Genomic DNA, 15579 nt, shown 5'->3' with positions numbered 1-15579 from the left:
TTCGCCTGCATCTATGGCAAGCATCCTCAGAGGTGGTGAGGTCTCTTGGAACTAGGAAAATTGGGTTTATATATCTGTGGAATGACCAGGGTAGGACAAAGGACTCTTGTCTGTTGGAGCCAGGTGTGAATGTTTCAACTGACCACCTTGATTAGCATTTGATGGCCTGGCAGTGCCTGGGGCAATCTTTTGTTGAGAGGTGATTAGAAGTCCCTGATTGTTTCCTCTCTGTTGTTTTGCTGTTGTAATTTTAGAGTTTTTTAAATACTGGTAGCCAGAATTTGTTTATATTCATGGTTTCCTCCTTTCTGTTGAAATTGTACACATGTTTCTTGTGGATTTCAATGGCTTCTCTGTGTAGTCTGACATGGTGGTTTTTAGACTCTAAAATTACAACAGCAAAACAACAGAGAGGAAACAATTTATTTATTTCGGGTACTTTTACCCCGCCCTTCTCTACCCCCGAAGGAGGACTCAGGGCGGCTTACAGAAAAGGCACAATTCGATGCCTATACAAATCACACATAATATACAAAACCATAGTTAAAAACAGTTATCACAGTTAACACAATCAACAACAAATACATAACACATCATCAGGGACATCTAATCACCTCTCAACAGAAGATTGCCCCAGGCACCAACAAGCCACACCAAACAACTGCCAGACCATCAAATGCTCATCAAGGTGGTCAGTTGAAACATTTGTCAGTGTGTAATTCATGTATGATGTGTGTTTAAATGTAATTTTATGTGATAGGATTATGTGATTGTAATAGAGTTGTATTGCCAGGATGTAGTTTGACACAGAAGGGTTAAACAGCAAAGTAACAAGCTGTGAGAATGTGACCCTGAGTTCTTGTTTTGTGAAAGATTAGGGAGTGCCAGAGATAAACTTCCTTCCAGTTGCAGTTTGTATTACTTCCTATCTCTTTTGGTTTGTGTTCTTCACGTCTGTCCGCTGATGGTGTAGGTTGTCTATTTTGAGCTGCTTAAGTAAAGCTGAAAAACTACTTTTACCAGAGACTCCAGAGTCCATTATTCTGAGCTTCTGCGATACTCTGCTAAACGCCAACAACATTCACACCTAGCTGCAGCAGACAAGAGTTGTCTCACCCTGGTCATTCCACAGATATATACACCCATTTTCCTAATTCCAACAGAACTCACTAACTCTGAGGATACTTGCTGTAGATGCAGGCGAAACATCAGGAGAGAATGCCTCTAGAACATAGCCATATAGCCCAAAAAAACCTACAACAACCCAGTGATTCCGACCATGAAAGCCTTCAACAATACATAGTTCTGCAAATGTTTCTACTAGTGCTGTTTGAGTGGCATGCACCAATAAGCACACTTGAGTACCTGAGTTATGTACCTTGGCTACCAATGGCACTCTTGAAAACTCTTGTTTTGGAGCCTAACGCTGCCTTTCGGCTTCTCTAACCCTTCCTTCCACCCTCCTAGGCTCAGCAGCTTTCCTACCCCACACCGCCCCTTCTTTAGCTCTCTATGCTGTCTTGGGGAGGGGTCTTAGCCTGCCTCCTCTCCCCAAGGACTGCCCACTTGCTCACTGGCTAGAACCCCTGACCTCAGCTATTGATTCCCCCTGCCCTTGGCTTTCCCACTCACGACTCTTAATGGGGCCTCAAGGGCAATGGCGGCTTCCTTGGCTCTGGTCACATGAATGAGAAAACATACAAGGCTTTGTTGTGCTGGTTAGGATCGTCCCATAATGATTCAGGAAATTACTGATACCCATTTCCCACAGTTGCTAGGATGCGTATCGGGGTGCATGAGCGTTTCTGGCCTCTCTTACCTCTTGGCTTGCCGTCCCCCGGCTTCGTTGCGGTGGGAACGTACATGCGTTCCTTTGGCCTCACGCTGATATTTCTCGGTGGGTCAGCAGGAGGGCAGAGTGGGACGGTTGGAACTGGCATGGGTTGTGGAGGGGCCCTGGCCCTCCTTCCTGGAGGTGGGTTTTGCAGGACAAAAGGAGCCGGGTTTGGGTAGCAGACGGGTGCGTTCCTTGTGGTAACAAACGCGGTCCTTGTCCCTATGGGTGGTGTGGCCGCGGAGGTGACGGTGTTCCATGTATTTGGCATGACTGGAAGGGCCGTGAGTTGAAGGGGCATAGGGGGTGGTGAGGCCCCACCCCTGCCCCTCATGGTGATAGTCCCTGGGAGTATGCCAGCAGCAAGGAGGTTAATAGCAGCACCCCTTTGTGGTGGGCTCCGTTGGAGGAATGAGTTGTTGTTGTCAAAAACGGCGGCAGCTGGAACAAAAGTTTCCACTGGGCTCTGTGCGAATTTGAAAAGGTGTCCAGGTGGTGGTCTGTTGGCAAAGTTAAAAACCCTGTTTGGTGTGCTGTGTGCGAGTGGTAAAGTGTCATAGTAAAAAGGGCCACCGCTTTGTGGTGTGCTCTGTCCGACTGGGATTGCGTCGAGAGCTTCAGCAACCACGTCTGAACCATAGCTACTACCGAGTTGTGTGCCTGCCAGAATGGACCCCGCGCTACCGGTGGAGTCAGATGGGGTCAGGAGCGGCTGCACAGACAGCGAGCCAAGCGTCCCACCCCATTGTGACGGGAGCGTCTGATACGGCAAAGAGGCACTGAGATCTTGGGGTGAGAGTGGCTGAAATGACCCAAAGCTACCCGTGAGATCGAAGTTTCCCATGGGTGGTGTAGGTGAGTAAACGGGAGTAAAGTATGAGGGCCAAGAGGAGGCAGATGAGGATGCCTGAGAAGCCCCCATCATAGGCAGTTCTGCGTAATTTGCCGGAGGGGCCCCTGCCCAGGGCAGTTCTGCGTAATTTGCCGGAGGGGCCCCCGCCCAAGGCAGTTCTGCATAATTTGCTGGAGCGCCCCCCGCCAAAGGCAGCGGTCCCCATCGTGTTGGGGAGGGTTGTCCCACGAGCGGGTGATATGAGTCAGAGCTGAGCATGGAAATGTGTTGTGACGATGGCTCGAATGCGCCAGAGCTCATGAGCGTTGGCTGAAATCCGCCAGAGCTAAGCATGGAATTGCTTAGTGGCGAGAGGGACTGAAATGATTCCGAGTCAAGCATGGTGATGGGGTCTGCAAAGCACGACCCAGAGCTAAGTGTGGTATCCCATTGGCCTGAGTGTGGAGGCAAATATGGGGAAAAGGTCAGGTTTGGCGTAAGTGGCATAAAGGAATCAAATGCGCCGCTGCTCATGGTATCCGTGAGCACGTTGCCAGGTCTAGCGCCGCCATCATCGGGCCAGGGCAGGGCGAGGAGCTCTGGGGCTTGGGGAGGGCGATAGGAGTACCTAGGGCTACCTATGCCAGGGCTCACGGGCACGAGGGAGCTACTTGGTGACTGGACAGTGTAATGGGGGTGCCAAGGGACGGGGCACTCGAAGCAGTAGCCCCGAGGTCTGAATCTGGGCATTCTGGGCATGGCGTTGGAAGGTATGATGGCTGCAGAGGACACAGAAAGGAGAGAAAAAGAGAGAGAAAGGTCCCGTTAAGCTTATGAGCTGTGTCAGCCACCTCTACCTACATTCCCAAGGACACACAGGAGGGGAGGAACAGGTGGTGTGCACCTTGGGCCACCACACCAGCTATTTGGGGGGAACGCATGGTCTGTAAGTTGCAGGGAGTCCCCAAAGCCCACCCCCCCCACCCCATATTTGCATTTCTACTTAAAAGACAGCCATGTTTCTCAGAACTGGAGAACTTGCCGTTTACCTCCTGATTCAAAGACAGCCTCAGTGGTGATGTCAAGCACACACACACACACACACACACACACACCCCAAATAAGGGATAGTGACATAGTTCTGCAAAGAGCAAGGGCACCAGACTACACAACAAGGGTTAAGTCTTGGTCACATTGCCAAGGCACTGACAACAACAAGGACCCCACGAGGTTTTTTGGGAAATGGCTGGATCTTGGGACTTCTGCCCTTTTGTGAGAGTTGTAGTTCCCCAAGGGCTGAGCGATGGACTCTGTTATTGATCAACTCAGTGCCCATCTGCTGACTTCTGCAGGGAGAAATGACTCTTTGCCACCTGACTTGGACTGCAAACCACCTCCGCTTCCACGAACCTTCCCCAGGAGCATGGGATTTCCAGTTCTTTTAATAAATCAATATTGCAATAAAATAATAAAGATGTGGGGTGGGAAAGGGAATTTTTATATGAACTTTGTATGCATGAGATGCTATCCGCTTCCCTGCCTCCCCCCTTTTCTCTCTTGACCTTTCCCTTACAAAAAGTGACCAGGAACTGTTGCAATGCTTGGGGGGAAATCCCTGTCTCATCCATTGATTAACTCATCTGCATGAAACAATAACTGTTGATTCCCTCATCCCGTTTTCTGAGCATGACTAGCGGGAAGAGGAGGTCAACAGAAACTTGGAAAAAAGAATTGATTAAATTTACAAAGGCAAAGTTGATCCCTTTTGAGGTCCACTGTCTGACCCAATATTTACTTCCCCAAAACCATTTCCAACAGGAAAACCTTTGTTTACAGCGGTCACACCTTGCCAGCCAAGACAAAGCCTCACATTCCATTCTGGCTGGCAATCTGTAATCCCATCATTTCCCCCTTGCCTGCGGTTGTCCCGCCTGGCCTGCTTCTGATTCGTAAGGAAAGCCTGCTGATTGGCTCTCCAGGGGCAGAGGGCGGGCGGAACATTTGAAATGTTTTCCTTTGAAATTTTGCTATAAATACGCCTGTATTCTTTGTATTGCTATGCTTGTGGTGGAATGATTCCTGCAATGCATCCAATATCAGCTGAATCACTAATAAACGCCTCAGTCGCTTTTTTAAAAAACCTTCTTCCACTTGGGTGAGGTTTTATTATTTTTAATATTTTCATTTGAGATTGGCTTCACTGGCCTCACCAAGGTATCCAGGACCCTTTTGGCGCGGTCCTCGGGTTCTCCTCTCTTGAGGGGACCCTGCTAAAAGTAGCTCGATGTCAGTGGGAAGTGGCACCCCACTGTGGGGTTGGCACGCTGGGGCCAGGGGCGGTTTGCAGTGCCAACCACGCTTCTGCTACCTCACCTTCCTTCTTCTGGACACCAGTGAGGACATAAGGCCTTTTGTCGAGCCTCACAAGAGGGGAAGAGAGCCACTGGGTTGGTCAGAAGATCAAGATGGCTCCTAAGTAAGTGGCAGTCTCTCCTCGTCATAAAAATCTACTATTGTGGGAGAGCAGTTTTCAGTCTACCACGCTGCTTCTGATTTTCACAATAACCCACCTGGAATGGATTGGAGCAGGTATCATCACAACCATCTTTGTAGTTGCCTACCCAATGCACCAATCCGCTCGGCCATTGTCCCAAGTGCCCTGTTGTCCTCCATATTGATGGGGGAAAGGGTCCACCCTTACTATGAGCCAGGGGTTCTTGCCATACTTGCTGCTTGCTAAGTGTGACCGCAGGATAGGTATCTCATGGAAGGCCCACTGGCCTTTGTTATATTGAGATAGGAAAAGAACACACCTTGGTGTCATTGGTACATTTCTTTCAGGTACAGTCAGAGGCTCCATTATTTGACTGTTGTGTTTGTGCTCCTTTGAGGGAGGCTGTTCTGGTACGGCTGTACCAGGAGCTCCAACTTCTTTTTCTTTCTTTGAGTGTTTGCATGTATTCCAAAATTCCATGCATTTTGCAATAAGGTGGCTTCCCTTGGTTTGCAATTATAGGGCCAATGACCCATCAATCATCATTAGGTTCTTTAGTTTCACCCCTTTTTCTGGATTTAGGAGGGGAAAAGGGGACCGCTAGTTCAGTTCACACAGAGAAGCCTTTCATACAGGATGTGAGTCAGTTCCACCTGTAGAAAGCTTCGTCTTTTACAGCTTTTGCTGGGGGAATTCAGTCCCACAGTTCTACAGAGAACTACAGCTTATGCTGGGGGGAACTCAATCCCACAGCTCTACAGAGAAACATAGCCTTTGCTGGGGGGGATCCAGTTCCACAGCTTTACAGCCAGCCTTCGCTGGGAATTGAAGACCTTCTTTCCTCTTGGAAATCTACAAAAGGACTCTGTTTGGTAAGGACCACTCGCGGCAGCCATAACGCAATTTGGACCGGGTGTAGGGAACCACGCCAGCAGAGCCTAAGACAGATTGCCCAGGTAGAAGTCAAGGATTTCCCTGATAGTGAAGAAACAGTTCATGAAGATAGTTGCCTGTCCCTTGTGGACAAGATTAAGAAAGCCACCAGTTGATTCAAATCCTTGAAGTATTTGTTTGATTTATTGAAGACCTAAGCACAAATAAGCCGGGTTGCAGCTAAACATCAAAAAAACCAAGATTATGGCAACAAGAATGATTGACAACTGGAAAATAGAGGGAGAAACCGTGGAGGCCGTGACAGGGTTTGTATTTCTATGTGCAAAGATGAGTGCAGATGCAGACTGTGGCCAGGAAATCAGAAGACGCTTCCTTCTTGGGAGGAGAGCAATGTCCACTCTCGATGAAATAGTAAAGAGTAGAGACATCAGACTGGCAACCAAGATCCATTGCCTAGTCAAAGCCATGGTCTTCCCTGTAGTCACCTACGGATGTGAGAGCTGGACCTTAGGGAAGGCTGAGCAAAGGAAGATAGATGCTTTTGAGCTGTGGTGTTGGAGGAAAGTTCTGAGAGTGCCTTGGACTGCGAGAAGATCCAACCAGTCCATCCTCCAGGAAATAAAGCCCGGCTGCTCACTGGAGGGAAGGAGACTAGAGACAAAGCGGAAGTCCTTTGGCCACATCATGAGGAGACAGCAAAGCCTAGAGAAGGGAATGATGCTGGGGAAAGTGGAAGGCAAAAGGAAGAGGGGCCGACCAAGGGCAAGATGGATGGATGGCATCCTCAAGTGACTGGACTGACCTTGAAGGAGCTGGGGGTGGTGACGGCCGACAGGGAGCTCTGGCGTGGGCTGGTCCATGAGGTCAAGAAGAGTCAGAGACAACTGAACGAATGAACAACAAGCACGAATAAAGAACTTTGTTAAACTTTCCAAGTTTCTAAAGACTTTGTTTAGGGAAATCCAAAGGGCCTCTAATCCAAGGCACCCCCGGAGTCCCGTTGTGCATACAGAACACGCCCTGTCTACAGACCTTTTCACAGGCCCAGCGCGTGACAGCACAGAGGCAGAGACTCAAACAATGGTGGGCATTAGGCATAAGGTGTCCCTCGAGTTTTCTGGACCCATTTATTTCTGGATTCCCAACCTGATTGAAGACTGAGGTCCTTCCCTCTCTGAGAAGGAAGGAAGGAAGGAAGGAAGGAAGGAAGGAAGGAAGGAAGGAAGGAAGGAAGGAAGGAAGGAAGGAAGGAAGGAAGGCTCAGCTCTGGGTTAGCATCCTGTGTGCAAGGAGAGGCTGAGAACCAGGAAAGTGGATCTGTAATGATCAAGGGTCTGGAGAACAAGCCCTATGAGGAGCGGCTTAAGGAGCTGGGCATGTTTAGCCTGAAGAAGAGAAGGCTGAGAGGAGATATGATAGCCATGTATTAATATGTGAGAGGAAGCCACGGGGAGGAGGAGGGAGTAAGCTTCCTTTCTGCTTCTCTGGAGACTAGGACGCAATGGAACAATGGCTTCAAACTACAAGAAAGGAGATTCCATCTGAACATGAGGAGGAACTTCCTGGCTGTGCGAGCCGTTCAGCAGTGGAACTCTCTGCCCCGGAGTGTGGTGGAGGCTCCTTCTTTGGAAGCTTTTAAACAGAGGCTGGATGGCCATGTCGGGGGTGATTTGAATGCAATATTCCTGCTTCTTGGCAGAATGGGGTTGGACGGGATGGCCCAGGAGGTCTCTTCCAACTCTTTGATTCTAGGATTCTATGAAAGCAGGTTGTTCCTCTGTCACCAAAGGCTTCCTTGTCTGCCGCCTGCTTTTCTAATTCCCAATCACTTGCCCACCATCCAGAATTATGTCTAGCCTGCCTTGCTCCCATCATGAGACCCTGAAGGGACCTGAGCCTCTGGAAGAGTTGACGAGGAGCAACCTTTCCACCCAAAGCCAAGGATGTCGTTCTGGTCCTGAACCAGTGCCTGTCATTGGTGATGGACTGGTTGAGGTCCAACAAGCTGAAACTAAATCCAGACAAGACAGAGGTGCTTCTGGTCGGTCGGAAGACAAGACAGGGTATAGGGTTACAGTCTGTGTTAGAAGGGGTCGCACTCCCCCTGAAGACACAGGGGGTAATCCAGGATTAATCGCTGAGCCTGGAACCCCAGGTGTTGGCAGTGGCAAGGATTGCCTCTGCACAGTTAAAACTTGTGCACCAGCTGCGCCCGTACTTTGAGATGCCAGACTTGGCCATGGTAGTCCATGCCTTAGTCACACTGCATTTGGACTACTGCAGCACTCTCTGCGTGGGGCTGCCTTTGAAGATAGTTTGGAAGCTTCAGCTAGTTCAGTGATCAACAAGAAGAGAACCTATCCCATGTTATGGCAGCTCCACTGGCTGCCAGTCTGCTTCCGGGCTAAATACAAAGTGATTGTTTGGGAAACAAGTCATCCAGGAATACCTGGCCACTCTTAATGAGTTCAAGTCCCCTTTCAGGGCCAGATCAACTACACCAAGAGTATTGAAGGAACTAGCAGAAGTCATTTCGGAACCATTGGCAACCATCTTTGAGAGTTCTTGGAGAATGTGAGAAGTTCCAGCAGATTGGAGGAGGGCCAATGTGGTCCCAATCTTCAAGAAGGGAAAAAAGGATGACCCAAAAAATGACCAACATCCGGTCAGCCTCACGTCGATACCAGGAAAGATTCTGGAAAAGATTGTTAAGGAAGTGGTCTGCAAACACTTAGAAAGAAATGCGGTCATTACTAATAGTCAACATGGATTTATCAAAAACAAGTCATGCCAGACTCATGTGATCTCTTTTTTCGATAGAGTGACAAGCTGGGTAGATGCAGGGAATGCCGTGGATGGAGCGTACCTGGATTTCAGAAAGGTCTTCGACAAGGTCCCCCATGACCTTCTGGCAAGGAAACTAGTCCAATGTGGGTGAGGCAACACTACGGTGAGGTGGATCTGGAATTGGTTAAATGGATGAACCCAGAGGGTGATTCTCCCCAAGGCTTCCTCCTCTTCATCCTGGAAAGAAGTGATGAGCGGGGTGCCATCAGCATGGTTCCGCCCTGGGCCCGGTCCTGATCAGAATCCTCATTCATGACTTAGATGAAGGGTTAGAAGGCATGATCATCAAGTTTGCAGACGACACCAAATTGGGAGGGATAGCCAATACTCCAGAGGACAGGAGCAGGATTCAAAACGATCTTGACAGATTAGAGAGATGATGGGCCAAAACTAACAAAATGAAGTTCAAGAGGGACAAATGCAAGAGACTCCACTTAGGCAGAAAAAACAAAATGCAAAGAGACAGAATTGGGGACAAGGCCTGGCTCGAGAGCAGTACGTGTGAAAAAGATCTTGGAGTCCTCATGGACAAGTTAAACATGAGCTAGGAATGTGATGTGGTGGCAAAAAGAGCCAATGGGATTTTGGCCTGCATTAAGAGGAGTCTAGTGTCTAGATCCAGAAAAATCATGCTCCCCATGCTCTATTCCGCTTTGGTTAGACCACACCTGGAATATTGTGTCCAATTCTGGGCACCACCATTCAAGGGAGATATTGACAAGCTGCAATGTGTCCAGAGGAGGGTGACTAAAATGATCAAGTGTCTGGAGAACAAGCCTTATGAGGAGCGGCTTAAGGAGCTGGGCATGTTTAGCCTGAAGAAGAGAAGGCTGAGAGGTCACAATTTTTGGTCACAATTCAGAATACCAGGGATAACTTGCAAAGTTTTGTACGGTTCGAGTCCAAGGCGACCTGAGCGACCTCCCCCCCTAAAAGAGCCTTAGAATCATAGAATCATAGAATCAAAGAGTTGGAAGAGACCTCCTGGGCCATCCCGTCCAACCCCATTCTGCCAAGAAGCAGGAATATTGCATTCAAATCACCCCTGACAAATGGCCATCCAGCCTCTGCTTAAAAGCTTCCAAAGAAGGAGCCTCCACCACACTCCGGGGCAGAGAGTTCCACTGCTGAACGGCTCTCACAGTCAGGAAGTTCTTCCTCATGTTCAGATGGAATCTCCTCTCTTGTAGTTTGAAGCCATTGTTCCGCGTCCTAGTCTCCAAGGAAGCAGAAAACAAGCTTGCTCCCTCCTTGCCAAGATCTCAAATATTTCAGGAGGCCCTGCTCTCCGTCTTGATCCATTTGTGGACAAGTTTGATGGGAACATGTAAGATAGTATTGGTCAGAAGTATTCAAAGGACAGGGAGTTCACGATGGAGAGGAACTCATGAAAAGCAATATATTGATGGCATAATTGCGGACAATTCCAGTGAGGATGGAAAGTCAGAGGGGCCTGAAGAAACCAGAGTGGATGTGCAGAGACCTTTCAGGTGAGCTGAGGTTCAAGAGAGACATCTATAAGAAATGGAAGGAGGGAAAAAGCACCGAAGAGGAATTCAGATAAATTGCCAATACTTGGAAAAGACGGAAAAGCTACAGCAGAGCTCAGGCTTGCCTGAAAGGTTAGAAATAACAACCAATGGCTATTGTTCCGTCTTCCAGGGGCATAGTTTGCATTACCTTTTAGTTGCATGGGATAGTGTTCCTTTGCATTTCCCCAGGGCTGCTACAATCTCAGCTGCACTCTGAAAGTTAAACAGTATCAGAGTCTGGAAAGCCAACCTGCAAACCCTCTGCAGTTATTGGTTTAAAAAGATATCTCTTTGGGTCTAGAGACCGCCTTTTTTCCTGGGTTGAGATCTCCATTTTGGAATCTCCCCTGCCTCCTTCAGTAGAGAAGAAAGCTTCAGATGTGCTGTTGGTCAGGCAGGTAACTCTGAAAAAACCATTGTAAGAACGATTGAGATAGATAGATAGATAGATAGATAGATAGATAGATAGATAGATAGATAGATAGATAGATAGAATAGCAATTGAGCGATTGATTAATATTGGGTCTGATTGAGATATAGATAGTAATTGAGTTATAGGTTGTTGTTGTTCATTCGTTCAGTCGTCTCCGACTCTTCGTGACCTCATGGACCAGCCCACGCCAGAGCTCCCTGTCGGCCGTTACCACCCCCAGCTCCCTCAAGGTCAGTCCAGTCACTTCAAGGATGCCATCCATCCATCTTGCCCTTGGTCGCCCCCTCTTCCTTTTACCTTCCACTTTCCCTAGCATAATTGTCTTCTCTAGGCTTTCCTGTCTCCTCATGATGTGGCCAAAGTACTTCAACTTTGTCTGTAGTATCTTTCCCTCCAGTGAGCAGTCGGGCTTTATTTGCTGGAGGATGGACTGGTTGGATCTTCTCGCAGTCCAAGGCACTCTCAGAACTTTCCTCCAACACCACAGCTCAAAAGCATTGATAGGTTATAGGTATAGGTTATAGGTAGAAAGATTGATATTGAGTTATATAGATAAAGAAGCTAATTGTCAGAGATAGATACTCAACTGAGTAATTGAGCAATTGAGTTATAGATACAGATATTGCGTTATTGAGAAATAGTTATTGAGCACTATTTGCTTCATCTTCAAAACTAACCTTGGGCTGGAATAGGGAAGGCCTACGCTTTCTAAAAGATAGTGGCTCAGGGTTAGGGTAAAAAGATCTCAGGATTTTTTTCTGCCATTTGGATGAAGGCAGCTCAGCGACTAGAGGAAAAAGGAAAGAAAGAACATCTCTGTGGTTTCACCAACTGACTGTTTTGCTTGTAACTTTGACAAGCTGTGCCAAGTCTGCAAGGACTTTGAGAAATAAATATTCTGTTTTGATGTTCAAAGACTGTAGTAGCCTCAGTTGCTGGGAATCTCAAGCTTCTAAAGAAAGACCCCCGCGGTCCACCCAGACAAAGAGAGAAGCACATCTTAGTTTTACCTTCATAGGGTCTGGATGTGATGGCACAACTATTTTTGGACTATGTTTGGAGCAGTGGGAAGAAGCATGAAACAGGGCTGCTGCCTAAGGAAAATGGTCAAAGGCTCTTCATGGGGAGAGGCAGGGGAGAAATAAAGATGACGACAACAGTGACGATGACGACAGTGACTGAACAGGGAAAAGGTAGAACTGCTCAACACCTTCTTTGCCTCAGTCTTCTCTTAAAAGAAAAGCACATGGAGACTTGGCATAAGCTTGAAGGCACACAATAAGGAGCCAGCGGGTTTGGGGACTGAAATTGTCACAGAGGAGAGCAATGGCGAGCCACCTCTGAAGAAATATGACTAAGAAGTGGGTTGTTGTAGGTTTTTTCGGGCTATATGGCCAAGTTCTAGAGGCATTTTCTCCTGATGTTTCGCCTGCATCTATGGCAAGCATCCTCAGAGGTAGTGAGGTCTTTTGGAACTAGGAAAATGGGTTTATATATCTGTGGAATGACCAGGGTGGGACAAAGAACTCTTGTCTGTTGGAGCTGGGTGTGATGTTTCAACTGACCACCTTGACTAGCATTTGATGGCCTGGCAGTTGTTTGGTGTGGCTTGTTAGTGCCTGGGACAATCTTTTCATAGAATCAAAGAGTTGGAAGTGACCTCATGGGCCATCCAGTCCAACCCCCTACGAAGAAGCAGGAATATTGCATTCAAATCACCCCTGACAGATGGCCATCCAGTCTCTGTTTAAAAGCTTCCAAAGAAGGAGCCTCCACCCCACTCCGGGGCAGAGAGGTGATTAGAAGTCCCTGATTGTTTCCTCTCTGTTGTTTTGCTGTTGTAATTTTAGAGCAGTGGTTCTCAACCTGGGGTCCCCAGATGTTTTTGGCCTTCAACTCCCAGAAATCCTAACAGCTGGTAAACTGGCTGGGATTTCTGGGAGTTGTAGGCCAAAAACGTCTGGGGACCCCAGGTTGAGAACCACTGTTCTAGAGTTTTTTAAATACTGTTAGCCAGATTGTGTTCATTTTCATGGTTTCCTCCTTTCTGTTGAAAATGTCCACATACTTGTGGATTTCAATGGCTTCTCTGTGTAGCCTGACATGGTGGTTGTGAGAGTGGTCCAGCATTTCACTCTAAAAAACTCTGAAATCACAACAGCAAAATAACAGAGAGGAAACAATCAGGGACATCTAATCTCCTCTCAACAAAAGATTCCCCCAGGCACTAACAAGCCACACCAAACAAATGCCAGGCCATCAAATGTTAATCAAGGTGGTCAGTTGAAACATATACACCTAGCCACAACAGACAAGAGTTCTTTGTCCCACCCTGGACATTATTCCACAGATATATAAACCCAATTTTCCTAGTTCCAACAGACCTCACAACCTCTGAGGATGCTTGCCATAGATGCAGGTGAAACGTCAGGAGAGAATGCCTCTAGAACAGTGGTTCTCAACCTGGGGTCCCCAGATGTTTTTGGCCTACAAATCCCAGAAATCCCAGCCAGTTTACCAGCTGTTAGGATTTCTGGGAGTTGAAGGCCATAAACATCTGGGGACCCCAAGTTGAGAACCACTGCTCTAGCCCGAAAAACCTACAACCACCCAGTGATTCCGGCCATGAAAGCCTTCAACAATACAATGACTAAGAAGTCTTGCTGAGAGAGCTCTATTTGCCTGCAACCAATGTGTCTTAGTGCTCTGAATGCTGGACAGGGTTCGAATCCCTGCTTTGTCATGGAAAACCTATTGGATGACTGGAGGCAAGTCCAGATCTCAGCCTCAGAAGAGAGACATGGTGGCAGACCTCCTCTGGTTCACCTAGCTTGCCACGAAACCCCAGCTATGGGTTCACCATAAGTAGACGTAACCTGAATGCATGCCACAACAACAGCAACCACCACCACTGGAGCAGTAACCTGTGAGAAGCCACCTATGGCCATCCCTCCCTGTTTCCTGGCCCACTCCGGCGCCTGGCCGGCCAACCACCTCTTTCCTTCGTATGCCATTACCGTTGGCTCCAGCATCCATGGATGATGATTGGGTGTTGTCACTGCTGTGGAGCCGGAGGATGTACTTAAGCTCCTGGTTCTCCTTCAGAAGGTAGAGAAACTGCTTGAGCTCTTCGTTTTCAGCCACGAGGGCTTCTATCTCCCTCCTGAGGTCATTGAAGCCGCTGGCACCGGCCATCCCCAGAAAGGTGCTCCTGATGGCGCCAGGTGGGGTTCCCCCAAAGGAGTGTCATGCAGGGGTTCAGGCGGGGGCTCTGGGTGCCATGAATGCCCCTGCCTTGCCACTGCCCAGAAGAAGGGTTGCTTGGCTGGCTAGCTGGCTGGCTGGATGGCTGGCTGGTTGACTGCAATGAGGCTGGGCTGGGATGTGACACGCTGGGCCATTGTGATGTCATGGTGGACGATGGAACTGGACAGTGGGCCACAGGAAGGACACTTGGATGCACCTTGGCTTGAATGAGCATCAACAGTGTCTCTTGGCTACCACTTGTGTCATTGAAAACACTCTCCCAATCATGGGTGGAGATACGTCATGCTTCGTGTCAGGCAATCGAACAGTTGTATTACATTTTTAACAGAACAATTGATGCGGAGCATCTTCCCCCCCCCCCCCCTCCCAAGTATTTGTAGTTCGCCAAGGGCCGGACAATGGATTCTGCTGCTTCCTGACCCAGCGCACATAACTGGGTTCCTGTTTCCTCTTTGTGAACTTTCTGACTTATGCACTGGACTATGGACTCTGCTACTACCCAACCCAGCGCCCATCACTGGCCACAAACTTCCTTCTGGTGCTTGCCTTGAAATGCAAGCAGCCTCAGTTTCCACGCACCTTTGCCAAAGGACTATGAGATCTCCAGTTTGCGTTATAATAAAGATCCAATATTGTAATAAACTTTCGCTGGGGATGGGGGAGGGATTGTCTCATGCTCTGTAAGATATATGAAATCTATGTAATGGAATATTGTATGAAATGTACTCTGGTCCCCCTCCCTGCTTCTCCTCTTTGACCCATGCCCCAAAAAGAATGTGACCCGAGGATTACTGCAACAGGGAGGAAATCCTTTGTCCTCCCAAAACAGTCCATATTTACATTTGCATGGGCCGTGGTTGATTCCTTCTCAAAGCTTATTTTCAGAGCAGACAGTAAGATAAGGGATGGATCAACAGAAACTCAGGAAAAAGGCTGATTATATCATTTTCTAGGTATTTGTTGATCCCCCTTGTTTACAAGGCCCCCCTTGTTTACAAGGCCCCGAGGTCCAAATACCATCAATAGCTCCCTTTTCACCTTTTTTCATACTTCCTCCCAAATCCAAACATAAACCAGGAAACTCATTGTTCCCCCTATCTGTCACCCCGTCGTTGAGGACAAAGGCTCGCATTTCAGCTGGCGGATGCCCCCTGGGCTCATCATTTCCTCTGAACCGCCTCCTGGCTGCCGATTGGTCCATCTTCCAAGGTGCTAGGAAGGCACTGATTGGCCTCCCAGAGGCAGCGGAGCCCGCTGGTTGGTCCAGAGGCGAGGCATGCTGCCAAGCCTCCTCCCAGCGGTTCCGCGGCCAGCCAATCAGAGCAAAGCCGGCCAGCAGAGGGCGGGCGGGATTTTTGAAAATGTTTCCTTTGTCTGTACACTATAAAAATGCCTGTAAAACTCAGTAAAACCATGCTTGCAGAGGAATGATTCCTGCAATGCATC

The 15579-nt window shown here is 48.3% G+C and overlaps 1 protein-coding gene across 1 annotated transcript in view; it reads right to left on the bottom strand.

The window, feature by feature from the left end:
• The window catches only part of SPATC1 (spermatogenesis and centriole associated 1), a 29707-nt gene extending 15646 nt beyond the window's left edge, over positions 1-14061 (bottom strand). Inside the window, exons 1-3 of the mRNA XM_067467018.1 lie at positions 13884-14061; positions 2820-3445; positions 1820-2741 (exon numbers count right to left, since the gene is read on the bottom strand). Of these exons, the coding sequence (XP_067323119.1) occupies positions 1820-2741; positions 2820-3445; positions 13884-14061 (1726 nt within the window). The remainder of the gene's footprint in view (positions 1-1819; positions 2742-2819; positions 3446-13883) is intronic.
• Positions 14062-15579: the final 1518 nt, after the last annotated feature.

This window comes from Anolis sagrei, chromosome 4 (assembly GCF_037176765.1).
Source record: "Anolis sagrei isolate rAnoSag1 chromosome 4, rAnoSag1.mat, whole genome shotgun sequence".
Lineage (NCBI taxonomy): Eukaryota > Metazoa > Chordata > Lepidosauria > Squamata > Dactyloidae > Anolis > Anolis sagrei.
Note: the sequence above shows the minus strand (reverse complement) of the source record. Positions and strands in the feature narration are given on the sequence as shown.